This window comes from Sipha flava, unplaced genomic scaffold (genome assembly GCF_003268045.1).
Source record: "Sipha flava isolate LNK unplaced genomic scaffold, YSA_version1 0_pilon_pilon, whole genome shotgun sequence".
Lineage (NCBI taxonomy): Eukaryota > Metazoa > Arthropoda > Insecta > Hemiptera > Aphididae > Sipha > Sipha flava.
This window is the reverse complement of record NW_020271713.1, coordinates 2,365,264-2,383,249: the sequence shown is the minus strand read 5'-3', so window position 1 is coordinate 2,383,249 and position 17,986 is coordinate 2,365,264. Positions and strand designations below refer to the sequence as shown.

Sequence of the window (17,986 nt, the reverse complement as noted above, 5' to 3'; positions counted from 1 at the left end):
GTTACCCCAGGGGTTCACGGAAAAATCGTACCAGATTCGGACAGAATACATAACCTTACAAAGATATTAGAATTAATAATAAAAAATGATTGAGATCAATAAATGCGACGTGTTTTATGATAAAACCGGTGTAGAACGCAGTGCCAACGACCAGCACGATATGATGATATATACCTTAAGGTTTCTTTACGCTGTTACGAGTAATACTATATCTTATCGTTATATAACTTTTGATTATTGTTACACACACATACGCACTATAAACATACTCATACGTGCACTTACGTTTGCTCTGGTCTTGTATCCTAACCGGCCACACAAGGTTGCCTTGACCCACAAACACACACTTGCAGTACGATGGGTGTGCACCGTGGACCAATAACTTTTATTTTCTTTCCGGAGTGCGAAACATATACATTAGGTGTAATCTACAGTCGAAGCTCTGACGGTTCTTTTTAAAAAATGCGTTCAATTTAAATGTCGTTAAAAAGAAATAATATTTTTTTTTCTCTGAATAAATCGTTTGTTTTCACTGTACGAAGTGTATTCAAATAATTAATATGTTAAAATAACTTAAAAAAAAAAAAAAAATAGTATTGGCAATACGAATATGTTAGAACCTGATGATCGTGATGCGTGTCCGTATCGAAAAGCTAGTTATTTTCTTTTAACCTAAGAAAAGTTAAGCGAGTGTTTTTTAATAAATTGTAATCGTTTAAAACGTGTTGTAGAATAACGACAAAAAATTAATTCGTACAATGGAAACGTTTTAAATTACAATTATTCGGTTTCATAAAAAATAATTCCTATCGAGTAGAGGATTTCGTCAAACACAATTTCGTTAGACAGAGACAGATGTTTGACACTGTTTACAGTGTAAATATACTAGTGTACAATGTAACAGAGCGCACGACGTGTGTGTACGTCTTATCGCGGCCAGCGTGTGGGTAGTAGCCTACTTTTCACCGTCGTTGGTATGGCTACTAATTGCACCGCGAGAAGGGAATAACGTCGATTGTGCGACTGCTTTTACGCGTTTTTTCGTCCTCTCGCGGAATCGTTCGGTTATAATTATATTGTTCATAAATTATTTTACACGTTCCTTTACCCATATACAGACAACGTATTTGTTCTGCGACGTGTTCTACTGCCGTTTCCACAACCGATGGTGCACTCACCGTGTTAACCCGTTCCGTTCGAGCACTGCCACAATCAGATGTTACAACGGGAGGGAATACTTTATCCCCCCAATCACAATCGAACTAATATAAATTAAATTAAAATTAATTAAAATTTATAACAGTATAATATTTACATTTACAAGATTTCAGCACAAAAAAAATATTAAGAAATTGCCTTTGAAAGTCATAAGTTACTTGCTACGTAGGGAAAGAAAATATTAATTTATATTTTATATTATGTGCATACTGTTCATATATATCAGGGATGGGCAATTCGAAGTTACTAGAGGGCCAATTTTTAGAAAATTTAAATCTAGCGGGCCAAAGCATAGAGAAAAAAATAAATAAAAGGTTATTCAAAATATGAATTTTAATTAGAATTTATATATATGGAAATAATAAATTCAACACACACGATAGCATAATCCGAATGGTATGAAGAAACTGATATAGTTGAATAGTTTGGTAACAGCTATGGTTGAAAGTCATACTTATACATACATATGACATTTAGACATTTAACGATGTTTAATACTAGATAACAATTATTACATTGATAAGTTAGAGCATAGACGATAAACTTTAAAATTGTATGATGTAATTTTAAAATATATTACGGGCCAGATAAAAAAAGCTCACGGGCCGAATGCGGCCCGCGGGCCGCCAGTTGCCCATCCCTGATATATATATATATATATACTACAATATATTGTAACTTGTAATAGAAAAATTATTGTTAAAAGAGTTTTTACGTGTTATCGTTGTAATTGTTATTTTATAATAAGTCGATATTTAATTATATAGTACGAACTTACTACTACTCATTCTGGTAAAAATTTGAAAAAACGTCCCCGACTATAATATTATGAAACGCATGGTCAATGCAGTATTACAGTATTATTATAGTCATCTTATGATAAAATCGTTTTTTGTTTCCTGTCCGAACATTACCGCTACTTGTGCGTGCGGATCGTGTAATAATTGCAATTAAATGATTACATTACATTATGTTTAAATTATGCACGAACGATAAACAATCGCAAACTTAATAATCATATAAAAAATAATAACCATCGAGATAAATGAAAAATAATAACGGTTTCAGAATAAACTATCCACTCAACGCAATAAGTGCAGTCCCGTGTACGGAAATTCTTTATAAATACATTCAGCTATATTTTATTTATTTTCCGATGTGCTTTTATAGGAAAAATGTCTGATTGAAATCGTTTTGTAGACGTAATTCGGCTATACAATATTGCAGCCTCAACACACCCACTCAGTTTGTAACAAATCGTTAGTTGACATTTGGTTTATTCAAATCAATGGCATGTCTGATCAATACCGCTCATGCCACGGTCAACACGCAGTATATTTTAGTTGAAAAAATATTATTTTTCACAAGAGCTTTTCGAATGTAACACAATTAACTCGTTTAAAATATATTAATATTAATTCGTAATAATTAATTTAGAATATAATCTGAGAACAATAAATTACAATTACATAGTACTTCTAATTGTCTGAGTGCGGTTCGAAATCTTTCAGTTTTGGTTTCCACTGCAATACTTATGGCGCTATGGTGTGGTCAGCACAAATATAAATGCAAACGATTTTGATTTCCCCATCCATCCCAGGCTGCCATTGAAATTTGCTCAGTTTTCTCCATCGTGAAACCTTTTTTGGCTTTTAAATTACTCTTTCAACATATTATTTATGTCACATATTTATCGATTATAATTTTTTGATTAGACATTCGACTTTGATTTGATAACAGACGTTCGGCTAAGCTCATTACAGGGTCAGAAAGAATGTAACGAAGGTGAATCAACCATAGTAGTATACATTTCTTGTCTTATTTTCTCCCGAGTAAACCAACATTTTAAGAAATAATTTTAAAAATGTATGTTAAACACGTCACCGACGTGAGCGAATTTTCACGATCAGATTATGTTCGGAGGATTGTTTTAAATATTGTCTTCAGTTCATTCTTAATTTATGAAGTATAAACATTTCGTATTTTTATAAACTTATTTTATCGAAACTTGTTAACATCTATTTTCAGGAGTACGCCGCGGTTTGCAATTAGGCGTAATAAATATTAAATAGAATGCAGCGATATTGTGTAAAGTTAGATTAAAAAAAAAAATAAAAACCGCGCGAAAAGTATAAACTACTGGTACACATTTATAATAAGGTCATCATTACATTTTTTTTTTTAAGTACAAAAATATAGTCATTAATCTTCGAACTCATTATAGTATAATGATAAGTGTACAGGTATCTTCTTATCGGTTATTGGCCGAGTTATAACTGATTAATTAATGATGTATGACAAATATTATAAATACGGTTTTTATCATGTGTATAATTTAATAGTTTAACACATATTAACATATATGTATAAACAGTTCATGCACATTTTGTTAAAATTTTATATTCGTATTTATACTTGGTTGATACGTATTGTGATTTGTGCTCACGTAATGACGTGAGGTGAATTGAAAAACATATCGATATAACTTATTCTACGAATTACATTTAATGCCTTTAATTTTTGAAGAATTTAAATATAAGTTTCGAATTATAAAACATCTATTAAATTTTAAATGTATACAATAATAAAATATGTTCAATCTTTAACTATGATGTACAATATATAGTTTGCATTCGTTTTACATAAAACAGCACGTTTTTCTTACGTGTTGACTGCTGGTTAGGTTACAATGAATCATCGTAGTTGTATGTCCTCAGAAGTGAAAAATCATCCACTAAAAATAAGTTACATAATATTGAACTATTTGAGCGTTCAGAGTTTTTCCTAGTCGGTTTCTTTAAGTAATTATTTCAATACAGTCGAATTAACATCATAGATTTTTCTAATCGATCGCGACACGGATAGACGATAATAGACTGTGTATATAGTCGCACAGGACTCAAGTTTAGTTACTTCAGTTCGATAATTTTATGTTTGATATCTTATTGTACCCACGTACGCAGATCGGTCGAACTACGCGTTACTTCTCCTAGTTTCCGTAACACAGTGTAAACATTTAATTAAACATTTTAGTCGACGTTCGGAGAATTTGTTTGAAATTGAGTTTTCGATTTATGACTACAGCGAAGTAGAAACCTTATAATTGTGTACACAACGTTAAGGTATATTTCACGGCCAATGATTTATTACATAAAATTTTTACTATAAAAATACTCGGATACATAACAATACATACATTAATACACGTTGTATAGTAATACGGTGGCGTATTAATCGGAAACAATTGATTTCCATCATCATATTTTTCTCTTTTCCTTTTTACTCTTCCCCGACAGTTACAATAATTGCGGTCGGTCCTGTACATCCAAAATCCAATACCTGAAAGTGTTCTAACGTTTACCAACCATAATACTATTATATATGTTACACCGTTTGCGTTATTCCGTCGGTCGAACCGCAATAATTAATAAACCGTAATGTAAACCAAATCAAATTGTTCTATTATTTTTTCACGTGCGCGCGTGTATATATATTTTACATTGTGAACAGTTTCCATTCATTGAGTACACGGACGAAATAATGAATATTGGGTGTATATTGGGTCCATGCGCAGGTATGTATTGGAAGATCAAAACAATAAATGTGTATGATAACGATATTAATAAATAAATAACAATGATGCACGAACACGATCCATTAAACTTTGCGCAGTTTCGAAATGATATGGACGACACATTATATTATTATAAACTATTCTTAATGGTATTCGTCTGTTTTTTTTATAATTTAGCATCATCCGAAACATACATGCATAAATATTATATTCGTATATAATTATCGTATCGGATATGTACATACACATTATGTATACGCGTCATACATAATTCGTTTCGAAAAATATTTATCAGCCGACCTGACCGTTGATTTAAAACCGTCGGCTAAAGTAATCGGATTATTAATTAACCTATAACATACTTGCGCGTTTGTAGTTTTTGCACCCGTGCAATTTCCCGTATCCTGTTTTTAGAAAAAAAAAAAAATCTTTTCACTAAAAGTTACCATTATAAAAATTGTAATAATATTTTTTTTTTAAATTACTAAAAAATTATATGTTCAAATACTGTCGCCATTATTATCATCATTATTATTATTATAACTGTTATATTTACGATACATCTAGGCAATAGATTAGTATCTAGATGATCATGTTTTGACGACATTAAATCGATTACATTTAAAAACGTTCGTACGAACAAACAAAAATACATAACATTTTTATATTTACATATAATTACGATTTGTATATATAATACGTATTTTTTTACTCGACGGACAAAGCATAACATGGCCACATAATATTAAATATCTGAGTGTAATACTGGGGAAATAAACACTGGTGGTACCCTAACATATCCTTCAAATTATGCTGGAAGTGTTCATTACTATTATGTAAACAAATTTTACGTCCTCTACTTCCATACGTTGTACCGAACCGGACTCAGCGTGCTACATCTCACACAAATAAAATACAAGTCTTACGATCTAAAATCCTTCATATGATCTCGAATCCTCAATGATTTGTTAAAAATGTATATATATATATATGCGAATTAAAAACTATATCAATTATATCAGTTAGCTCCTCCAGTACACATAACGGTGCCCAACATTTCGGGCCGAACGCGCAGACTCCAACGCGATCGTCCCTACGACGTTTTAAACTAGTCGACTTTACTCATAATTGTAGTTTATTAATAAGTTAATTTATTTTGTAAATATTGTTTAGCCTAATTGTATTATGTATAAACGTATTATTGCACTCTGTAAATGTAAATTGTTAATTTAAACCTAGTGCCTTTACTAGTCGACCAATGATATATGATACGCGAATGTCTAAATCTATGTACCTGAGTTTAGATGATTTAACGTCGGGAAAGCTGTGGAATAATAAAAATTAAATTAAAAATATACAACGCCGCGTGTAATGTTACGGTCGCGACGGTCGATTCGTTTGACGGGTTCAAGTGTTGCGTGCACTCTAAAGACAAGTGGCGGGTCCCGCACCACGGCCGTTGGCGGACGTTATGGTCGACCGTACCAGATATTATTTGCATGTGTATTACACTGCAGGGATTTTTTGTCAATACCTGTCGACCGCGGTCCGGAAACAAGGAACGACCAGCACACGAAAGGTCCAAGTGCATTGACACGTTGCACGCGACGAGTGCAGTTACGAGTGGACTTGGCCGACGACCCATAAGTACCTGTGTGGCACCGATGATGTAAATTCGCCGTGACCCGCGGTTTTATTTTTATTTTATTTTATTTTATTTTTTTTTTTTTTGTTTTATTCTCTCCTATTTCGTACGGTACATGAATTATTGACGACCGTAAAGTTAATCCGCGGCTTACAATATTACGTGTGCGTTTCGACGCGTCCATGTAGGTAGTGCTGCGAATTCGATAGTAATTAATTCGAAGAGCATAAAACGCGAACGTAACGACCGTATAATAGCTCAGATACGGAAATCGAAGAACGAAAATAGGTAACCGTGACAAAGGTCAAGTGTACATTACATCGCGACGACATTAACAGTCCGGAATACTAAGTTCAACTGCCGCCGCCGCCGCTATCGTATGTAAGTCACGTCCCGACGACGATGGTCTTGTTCGCAGAGAACAAAATGGCGAAATGTAAATTCGCCCCGCGGCTGCGACGGGGTGTAATTATCATTTTTATTTCTATTATTCCGTACACACCGCTTTTTAAAAGATAATCAAACAATTTCAAATATACAAATATCCAAAAAGAAAACAATATCGTCACGGGATCTGTGCGCACAGCCGCGCGCCGCCTCCGAACAGGGGCGTTCGAACATCGGTGACTGTTAAAAGTAATACGCTCGCTAAATTATTTATAACGTCCCGGTTTTCGCATTGAATAATTCACACAATCGTTTCTGGTCGCGTGATTCGCGAAAAGTTTTCGCGTTCGAGTAATAAGAACTCGTCTGACACGTATAATATTTATACATCGGATTATTTATAAACACCGTAGGAAAACTGCGAAGGATTTCGTTTGAACACCCAACATCTATATGTAAAGATACGGTTGTACGCGTAAGTAATTAAAGCCAATCGAAATCGCTTTGGACCGTGGGTGTGTGGGTCTGTGTGTGCGTGCGCGTGTGTAAATCATTAAATAACACATACGAAGTGGAGTCGAAGACCTTATTCGAATAACAGTAATAACTAACAATAATAATATTTATATTGTTGCGACAAAATCAAAAAATACAGGTGTAATTAGGATTACTACAAATATATTATTGACGAGTCGCGAGCTCGTTCTGCAAGAAACGCTTGACTGCGCGTACATCTATTGCGATGGTATTATTATAATTATTACATTTGTGCGTGCGGACGATATTTGAAATTAGCATTAGCCGTTGAGTCGTTCTGTATCGCACAAACAAACGGAATTAATTTGTACTTCTTTATTATTAAGACTTCACGAAACATTATACACTGTTCGTAATTAGGTGTGTGTGTGTGCGTGTGCTTGTACGTACGAGTATATGTGTATGTACGCATACCGATACAACGCGTTTTCTTTTGATACACATTTAATGGACTGTTGTTGAAAACTTGTTGAAAGTGTGTTTGTACATTTACCCAAACGAAAACGTCATACTAATAATCATACGAATTACCATTTGAAGAAAATGTATACGAGGCATGAATTCTAATAGAGTTGTTAAGACACTGTTCTACTCGCGCACTTAAAAACCTGCGCGAAATGTAATTAATTAATTTTATAAACATGTATAATATATTATAAATATATAACACCATTCGTTCTCTTGTGGTGTGTGTGTGTGTGTGAATGTATTATATATAGGTGCTCGTGATATATTTGTATGTGAACTGTAGTGTGTCCTTAGAAGAACTGTTGAAAAAAAAAAATGTTTCGACAAAGTTTTAGACGAAATAAAAAAAAAATTAAAATAAACTCGTGCGAAATATCCAAAGGTTTTTAGAATATAAATTGTATCATTATTATTATTATTATTATCATTATAAGTATATGTCGTTTTAAAGTTTTTTCTTACTCGATACAGGTTCGTTAAACGAATGTAAAAGCGCGCGTATATTATTCGTTCTAGAACGCATACTCTTACACGGGATGCCATAAGGTCGCGCTCGCCGAGAACGCCAATTTATTTTAATAGGATTAGAAGGCGAGAAAGAAAAATTCTTCTCAGACTCGAACTTATTATTATATTTCGTAATCGTCGCGGATCTCGTACACGATATCGTCGCTCGTACGAGTATTATATACTATTATGTTGGAACTGCGAGGGGAGGAAAAATCGCGCGTGATCGGATTCCACGCGTCGAACAGTAATTCGTAATGCGAGCGGCACAAAGCGGGTGCCAGCTATATATCCCGCCGTCGCGGTTAAACCGCGTCCGGAGCCCTCGGATGGGTGACCGGCCGGCAGTTGATGCTGTTGCGCACTAGGCGTTTCAACTTACCGACCGGCCGACGAGAACCCATTCCCGTTGTACCGTTGTACGGTCTCCGTAGCAAAGTCGACGTTTCGCCAACGCTTGTGTACCGTTACGTATTACCTCTGATGAGCCTGCGGAGTTCCTCGAGACCTTCGGCCCGCCGCTCCGGCGTCTCGCCCAAGTCGTTTTTCGCGCGCTCCAAGAACGCTTCCTCGAAATCCGAATCGTCCTCGAACCGGAGCGCGTATCCGGATCCCATTCTCAGTACGGGCCCTTCGGCGTCGACTTCCATCGCACGTCGTCTCCGCGGGCGATTGTCCAAACGTAGTAATACGCGTTTGTTTCCGTCCCGTACCCGTCCCGGCTGCTGAACGGACCCGACGGCGTTCGACGGTCGAATTCGAAACGTATTTATTTCCGTCGCTCGCCCGAGATCCACCACTGGTCTCTGGCCGCGTGCAAACTCGACGACGACTGACGGTTGTTCACGCGGTTGCGAGCAGAACCGACGACGGTTGTGGCGACGCGATCGGCGGTCCCGGTGATCGATCGACGAACCGGTGTGCTGCGTGTACGCGCGTGAACGCTGCTGCTTCGACTCGAGCGAATCGACACGCAAACGTTCGAATACAACGGTAGTAATAATAGTTGCGACACGCCGACGACCTGTGCGCAACGTGATAATACGTATATATATACGCGCGAGCGCGCGCACACACGCGCGCGCACGCACTTGCTTACAAACGCACACACGCGCACACGTTTAACCGAGCTCACCTGCCTTACTTATATATCTACTAAGCGCCTGCGGGTGCCGCGCGGACCGGTTTCTTCCGTCGCCCGAGACCGATCGACGACGGGTTAACGGTCGGCCGGTGCACGAACACGGTTCGTTTTTCGCTGGTAACCGCGCGTAGCCCGCGTCCACAGTGATCCTTTGAACGAACGTGGTTTTCAAATCGTTTTTCCCTTCTCTTTCTGTTCGTGCGCCGAGCTCCTCTGTACGCGCTCTCTGTTAACACTCTGTCAACCGCTCACAACGCGGTTTCGTAAAACGGGGTTCACGGCAGCCCCGTCGGATAACGTGTCCTGGTATTTCCCGCGATCCCAGTGAACCGTTAACAACGCCGTACGGGTGACGAGAAGGGATTCCGGTGCTCGGCACCGGTGTTTCGAGAGCGCAGGACAAACGTTCGAAGCGCCCGGCCCTGCTAAGACCTACCAAGTCCGCGTCCTGGGTGAGGGTTCCGGGTGCCGTTGTCGGCTCGTCCTACAACGGATGAGTTTTCGTTGGAAACGAGCGCTTTTACACGGACTTTCTGGCAAGGATATCATTTTTCCCGCGTTTCATTTAGGTTTCGCTGCACGTGACTACTCTTAGAGCTCTCTTTATCGCTGCACCGTGAAAAACCGAAACGCATTGTAAAATTTATCGTTAGTTTTTACGATGTCATTAAAAATTCCGCATCGTTCGAAAGCAATTAAATGTGTGTAACTGCAGTTATTCAAAGAAGATTTTTCATAACTGTATACACATAATTTAAGTTTCATCATGTATTTTTAAGGCCACAAATTGTATATGCAACGATTTTATTTACGAATCCTTGCTTCGAACAGTAAATCGTTGTTCTCTTGTTCAAAAAATGTCAAATAATAAAATATTACATAAAAAAAAAATATGTTTAATTCTCTCAAGTACACAATGGTGCATTGTAAAATTTCTCTGATATTTTTTCAGAACAAGTCTAATTCTTTATTATAATATTAATACCTAAATTTCAAAAATATAAAAAAAAAACAATAATCTTTTCATTATTATAAACCAAAGTGCGTTTTGATGAAGATAAAGTTTTTATTATTATTATTAAATTATTAAATATACGATACAGAAATATATACTTATTATAATACATTTTATTCAAGCATATTTTTTTCTTTAAAATTTAACCATAAGACTACAATGCAAATATTAGCGTTTCAGAAATTATATAAAAAAATAAAGCTTTTGAAACGTAATGGCTATTATATCTTAGTATTAACTCTGATGTATTGTTGTGTACTTATTTTATCATATTTTTATACAGCGATTTAAAGTAAAATACACTATGAATAACACTATAAAATGCCCGTGTTCAAATATAGTTAAACAACAAATTTATTTTATAAAAATTGAAAACATTTTTCTGATTATTAATAAGTTTTATTGTTGGTTTAGGATGAATTTCTGCGGGCGATGGTCGTTCGGGCGAAGGTTATCATTTTGACAGAAAAATAAATAGTCCTTTCGGGCAAATATTATTTATACTGTTTGAGTGAGTGAAATTATTTTTACTCGTATGAGGTAAGGACCTGATGACGGTTTTCGGACTTGACATTGACGATATCGTCACTAATAATTATTAACCATTATTATCAAAAACAAGATTACAGATATATATTGTACAAATTTTTCATCATAACGCTTTATAGCACTGCCTGGTTCGTCGTTCGTGAAAAAAATTAATTAATTGACCGTTCATTTTAAACATTTATTTCAATATTTCTCATGGATTTAGAAATTTTAAATATATTTTAACGACTATAAGAAGAGAAATATGCATATCTATCAAACATTTGGTAATCGTTTGGTGGTATTTCAACCCTCACTTGAACATAATTTATATTTGTGTATTTTTTTATTAATTATTTTATGGGTATATATTCTGTATTAATCAAACGATCAAACAAACAATTATTTTCCTACTTAAGGTAAGTCCGTGCGGAAAACTGCATTACTTAGTGTAAGATCCAACCGATGAAACAATACCAATTTCTATAAAAAGTACTCATACGAATTGTAAAAAACGTTACACAAAACAATTGTTTTACATTTTACTCAAACGATATGTAACTAATCGCCCAAACAGACTATATTTTGAATCGATTTGCTCAAACGGTATACGCCCGTTTCTACTGTCTGTTTAAATCTATTGACTTAAATTGTTATCACGTTCGCAAAGTGTTATTGATTTGAGACATGGATTATTTAAACAAATATTGAAAATATTATTATATACCTAATCAACGTTCTAATGTATTATTGTGCTTAGTATTATAGTTCCAATGAATATTTGCGCAACTACATAGGCTATAATTGACGTTTAGTTATTGTACAACTGATTAAAAACTTGAAATAATATTATTCATAATAATATATAAAACGGGTAATCTATTTTGGGAAAATAAAACATAAATATCAAAAGGAAATGATTGAACCAATAAAACACATTATTGATGGGTTTACTAGTTTAATGTTATGTAAATTAAAAGTAGTTTGTATGCTAAGTAACGTCAAAAGAGGCGGATATAACGTGTTACTTAAATTTTCTAATTTAAATTCAGTGTTAATGAATCAATGATTAGTCTAACCTTCCACAAGATATATGTAAATTAATAAACATCCGGCTTCTATTTAAAAATGAGAAAATTAAATAAATAATGCATTTTTATCAATTACCATTCGTATAATTTATTGTAAAGGCGTTTTTCGAAAGAGATGAACAAAACAGCTGTCTAGGGCGTAATTTTTTAGTAGATCTGAATCTATCACTTTTATATGAAAATATCAACAAGAAACGACCATTATGAGCTTATAAAAACATTAAAACAAGAATTAAAATAATAAGAAAAAATGATAACCCAGAGAATACAGTTAGTTATGCAAAGATGGGTATTTCGTGCATGTGGGAATATTTACCAAGAATCGCGGCACAAAACGCCGTCTTCACCTGCTGTTAGTGTATTTGTTATAATTATATTTTCTTTTTAATGAATAAATCTTCTCGTGTAGCTAGTCTGTGTATTCCTGTCCAAAATACTCATCTCCGTTTTCCGTTTTCAAAATACAACGGTTTTGAGTAAAAATCAGACAATTAAGTATTAATTACTAATAAATAACAAATGTTTGCATTAAATACGAAATCTCAATAAATTATGTCTAAACATTGCTTAATATTACTTGTAAATACTACTCTGATAAAATAGTCAACCTTACCTGTGATTTATTTGATGTTGTATCACATTGTACGTATAATTTTTTTAAGATTGTACCAGTCTCTTGAATCGCTGGATAGGTATATTTAGGTATAGATTATAGATATAATAGACATAATCTATACATACGATTTCAAATCTATTTGCAATAATTTTTGTACATTTCATAAACTTTGCAGGAAAGTGCTAATTTGTACAATTTGTTTTTTTTTTTTTGCTGCTTATTTCACATATTTTGACAAATTATTCAAATTTAAAAATTAAAATTTTACAAATTTCAACCGATCGAAAAAATAAAATATCGATTCAATCGTACCTATTTAAAGAATACAACTTACAGCTTGTTATAATTTTTGTGTTTGAAATATAACTTTATTCTTATAAAATACGATGGCCTGTATCAGCCGTATTGTCAAAGGTAATTATAAAACGTTCATGTCAAACTAAAGGATCCCCGATAAACATAGTTCGAATGGCCGGCGATCGACAGTAGTAAGGATATTTAATAATTTAATTATAAATCGAGACTACACCTATTGCGTCCAATACTCATATCTATACTTCTACTAAATTATAAATTATTAATTTATAAATCTATGATTAAGACTCGTTTGGGCATATGATGCTAAATTTGAGGTTGTGCCCAAGGGTGGATCCAGCATCTATTTACGGTTGGAGCACTTTATAAGAATAATAATACAATATAGCTCATCACTGACGTATGTAGGAGTGTCTTGGGGGGCATTCACTCCCCAAGAAATAATGTGACAATATTTTACTAAAACTGTCAATATTTATTTTTAAAATGTATTATTTATTGTTCTTCTAAATATAGTTTATTTTTAATATTATATTTTTTCAACGGAGGTAGCACTTGCTTCTAGTGGCCCTCCCCTGGATCCACCTAAAGTTATGTCAAGTCAACCTAAATAAAAAAATATCCAATCATTCTAATCAATCTGCCTACATCCAATAACTTCTGCTCCTTGGTTCGTCAGCAATCACTATCTTCATAAGGATCTAAATATTGAGACAGTCGATAACTTGACCATATCATACTATACTATAATAAATTCCACTCCAGATTATCTCTCTATTCCAACTCAATCGTTTTAGATCAATACTCTTTTACACTTCCGAAGGACTCTCCACGTCGTCTCAAAAGACGCTTATGCCGTCATATTCTGATCTACGCACTCAACCCAAAAATATATTTAATAAAGGGTTCTATCACTGGATGGTCTCCTTTATTATGTGTTTATGTTTGTTATATTCTATGTTATTGTTTTGAAAATTTGCTTATTGTAAATGTTACATTTTTTTCATAATAAAAAAGAAAAATTATTTCGAAATAAATTCAAAAAAACGGGGAAGATACTTATTTCAAGAAATTTTTTAAACAATTTAATATTTATTTGTTATTTTTAAACTTTTATTGTAGTTATTAGTAATCAATAATTATTAATAATAAATATATTAAATGCATATTTTTAGATTTTTTACGCGTATTTTACCATTTTTTCCGTGCATATTTTAGCGCTTATTGTGTTTTAAGTACTATAAGTTCTAAACCCTGAATATAATATAAATCATTGTAGTATATTATACAACAATGAATACAATAAGCCATAAATATAGCAGTCCCTAGTTTAATTAGTAATACGTGGTTGGTAAAAAAAAAAAATACTCGTAAAGTTTTGGGTATTTTTGTACGTTTTGGCAGCTTTGGTTCTCCGCATGTTCTTTTTCACCTGCTTTATTTAATTCTAGCCGTGGGGTAGTACCGCCGTTATTAATACAAAACGATGTTCTTGATAAAAGTGTACGATATCATTTATAATCTATAAAACAATAATTAAATTAAGAAGGTTGAGATGTTTTAATGATGAAAAGAATTTAGCAAGTTTTTTAGAACATTCAACCAGTTTTTGGTGCGGGGATTTCAGTCCCATTTGAAACCTGTTGAATATTATTTTATAGTTTTTGATTTTGCACTATTTGGAATGCCAAAATGTTTAGATCAGATTACAGATACACAGATACATATACATATACATATCACAGATACACAGATCCTATGATTGTCATGGGGTTTTTCCCCCGGCAGTTAAGACGTTCTATTTTAATTGTAATTCAATATGTCACTGAAACTGAAACGCGTAATCGATTAACTAACATTCCAAGTGCTGGTACTTAATGTAAGAGTAATCGATGGGATCACTATACGACGTATTAATTATATCAACGAACCTTGAAAGAAATGTATATATAAAGTATAAAACTCTGATAATAAAGTAATATTACGCTATATTACGACTAGCATAACACATCACTTGGTAGACGACTACGGTTAAGTGTATTATACAAATTATTATTTAAAATAAATATTTTATATAATTACAATCCACTTGAAAAGGTTAACAATGCTCAAAGCCTAAAAGTAAAGAAAAAATTTCAACGTCAACAGTTATTTATTATTACAAGTTCACGGGTAAAAACACGTAGACTTTTTATACTTTGTTTCTTACAATTTATGTTATTCAGAAACGACGAAATGGTAATGAACGTAATGAGAGCAACAATGATCGAAAAATAGTTTTTTTATAATTCATCCTTCGTCGTCGTTTTACTCAAACTTTAGAAAATAAATCTGCAGTCTTGTTAAGCCCGTGATTTCAGACGGAGACGCAAGCGTAATAATATGACGTCATAAATTAATTTGCCGCAGCAAGATTTCGGATTCGAGCGGTCTAGATCAAAGAAAAGTCGTTGTTCTCCACCCGGCATTACTGTATTCCGTGCCAGGTTTAATATTTTTCAACGTTTATATATTTTTATTTTAATGAGCTTAGGTGACACAATACAAATACAGTCGTTAGTATTTTTCCGATTCCAACATTTTCGTATCAATGTGTACATTATACTATTGTTTAACAGTTATGTAACACAACAGTCGATCAAATAATATTCCTTTTAACATCTGAAAACAATTGATTTTATATTGGGCAATGAATATTACGTTGCATTGTTGATCGAAGACGGCTGAAATTATTCATCGATAAGTATTTATCGATGATAAGCAATATCAATAATTACTTGGATTTTTGTATTTGTTTTGTTTTTGATTACATAACGTTTTAAGCATATCCAAACTTTGGTCTACCATTATTTATTGCACACTGTATCGAAATATATGTTCCATTAATATATACATGTCGCATTTACAAGTACTATGTATAATACTCTCTGACTGTATTTTGTTTTCTTGTCAACTTAGATTTACGTAGTAGGTACCATACGTGTAACCGAGAAATAAAAAATATAAGTATTATCAATTGAAACCCACGGAGCAGAGACAGCGATCGAATATTCTCATACAGTACTCGTATTAAACGATAAAATTACGTATATGCAATAATATATATGCCCTGTCCCCCGTGTAATTGTATTTAAATGTTTATGATCGATACGAAGGTCATGCAAAAAAAAAAAAAAAAAAATTGGCCGCATCAAATTCGTCAATGTTGAAAATAAAGCAACGTTCAGCGTTAGATGATTCGCGTATCTGGTTGTTGACCCAAGGTCTTCGATTGACCGACTCGAAAACTGTTTTTCGGAATGAGCACAACGCAGGATACAGCTGTATGTTATAATAACATTTAACGCGCGGCGGCGGTGGTCATGGTCGAATTGATCAAAACACTTCAATAATAATCGTAACATCGTACCTGCAAGCATGATACATCATGTATTACGATTATCTATAAATGGTCGGGCTTAATGTGTACGTACGTACATATTATAGCTACACTGTGAATCTCTTCTTAACTCTTCTCGCGTACAGAAGCGTTCAGTACTCTGTGCCAGGAGTGGATTTATCGCGTGAAAGGAAACCGCGTCCAGGTGTCGAAAACTTGAAAGTATTAATATAATACAACTGTTTACGACCGTACCTATATACTCTCGCGGGGCGTCGATCATAACCTCGAGATAAATAGATTGATCTATAATAGCCCGTGTTTAAGGAACGTCTTGCAGTGTTAATGGCCATCACATTACATATTATATAATATCGCTTAACATCCGAACTCCATCAACATTATTAATTATACCGCGTTCGCGTTCGAATTTATTTTATTTTTATTTTTCTAGTCGGACGCAACAAACTCGACTGGATTTCAGAGGAATAATGATTTTCCGTTTTGTTGGTTTCCTTTGACGTGCCTACGTGCTCTATACGTATATATGTATATCAATCTCGAAGCGGAAAAAACCGTGATAGGGTGGACGGTAGGGAAAAATATACATATACCTCAATAAACGCGTTACCGTCCCGGACTGTAATCTTTTAACCGACTAGGAAAAATAACTATAATTAATTTATAAGCAAAATATTTTTAAACCCTTTATATATATATATATTTTTTTTTTATCATCACGTCACGCAGATAAGGGTGAGTTGTCCTCTAATCCGGTCGCTCGATTATTCTCGGCATAAGACCTTAACGTGTTTGCTAAAAATAAAAATAAAATACACTCAACACTACAGTTCTGGAAAAAATTTTCACAAATAAAAAAAAAAAAAAGAAAAAAAAAAGTACGTTGGTACCCGAAACCGACGAATCCGTGTCAACTTTGTCACCCCGGTGGCCACTGCAGCCGTACGGAATACGGATGTACCTAAAACGGTGTGTACACCACAAAAACGGTTTCCGATGCTTGTCAGGATGTCGTATCAGCCAACTTTGGGAAAATATTAGAAACGTTCGAGGAAACTGATTAATATTCCGTGCACCGCGACTTCGGTGCGTCTAGTGGAACAATATAATTATAATACCGGGTACATCGTACAAAAAATATATATACGCGTATAGTATGCGGTACCTATATAAATATCACAGCTTTGCGCGCCCGGCTATCAGCGTGGATCATACATTGCTTAAAGCATATTATGAATTCATAATAACGGTTATTACACGACACGACGAGTATCTACCGTCGAGAATTTCCACGGCGTCGTTATCGAAAACGTAATTACAAAACAATTTATAGGCCTTGTCGTTTAATTGGAATCATTGCGAAACAAAGTTAGTTCTTTGATCATGTACAATCTATTTAGGCAGCAACTACAAATTGTACACAAACATTTAATATCATTATTCATTTTATTGTACCTGTACGATACATAATATTATGTACATAATAATTATGTTAACGTGTAATACCTATATAGTTGGTGCCACTTTATACCTTCAACTCG

The 17,986-nt window shown here is 34.1% G+C and overlaps 1 protein-coding gene across 1 annotated transcript in view; it reads right to left on the bottom strand.

The window, feature by feature from the left end:
- The window catches only part of LOC112685615 (alpha-tocopherol transfer protein-like), a 32,967-nt gene extending 23,537 nt beyond the window's left edge, over positions 1–9,430 (bottom strand). Inside the window, exon 1 of the mRNA XM_025557578.1 lies at positions 8,815–9,430. Within this exon, the coding sequence (XP_025413363.1) occupies positions 8,815–8,986 (172 nt within the window). The 5' untranslated portion in view covers positions 8,987–9,430. The remainder of the gene's footprint in view (positions 1–8,814) is intronic.
- Positions 9,431–17,986: the final 8,556 nt, after the last annotated feature.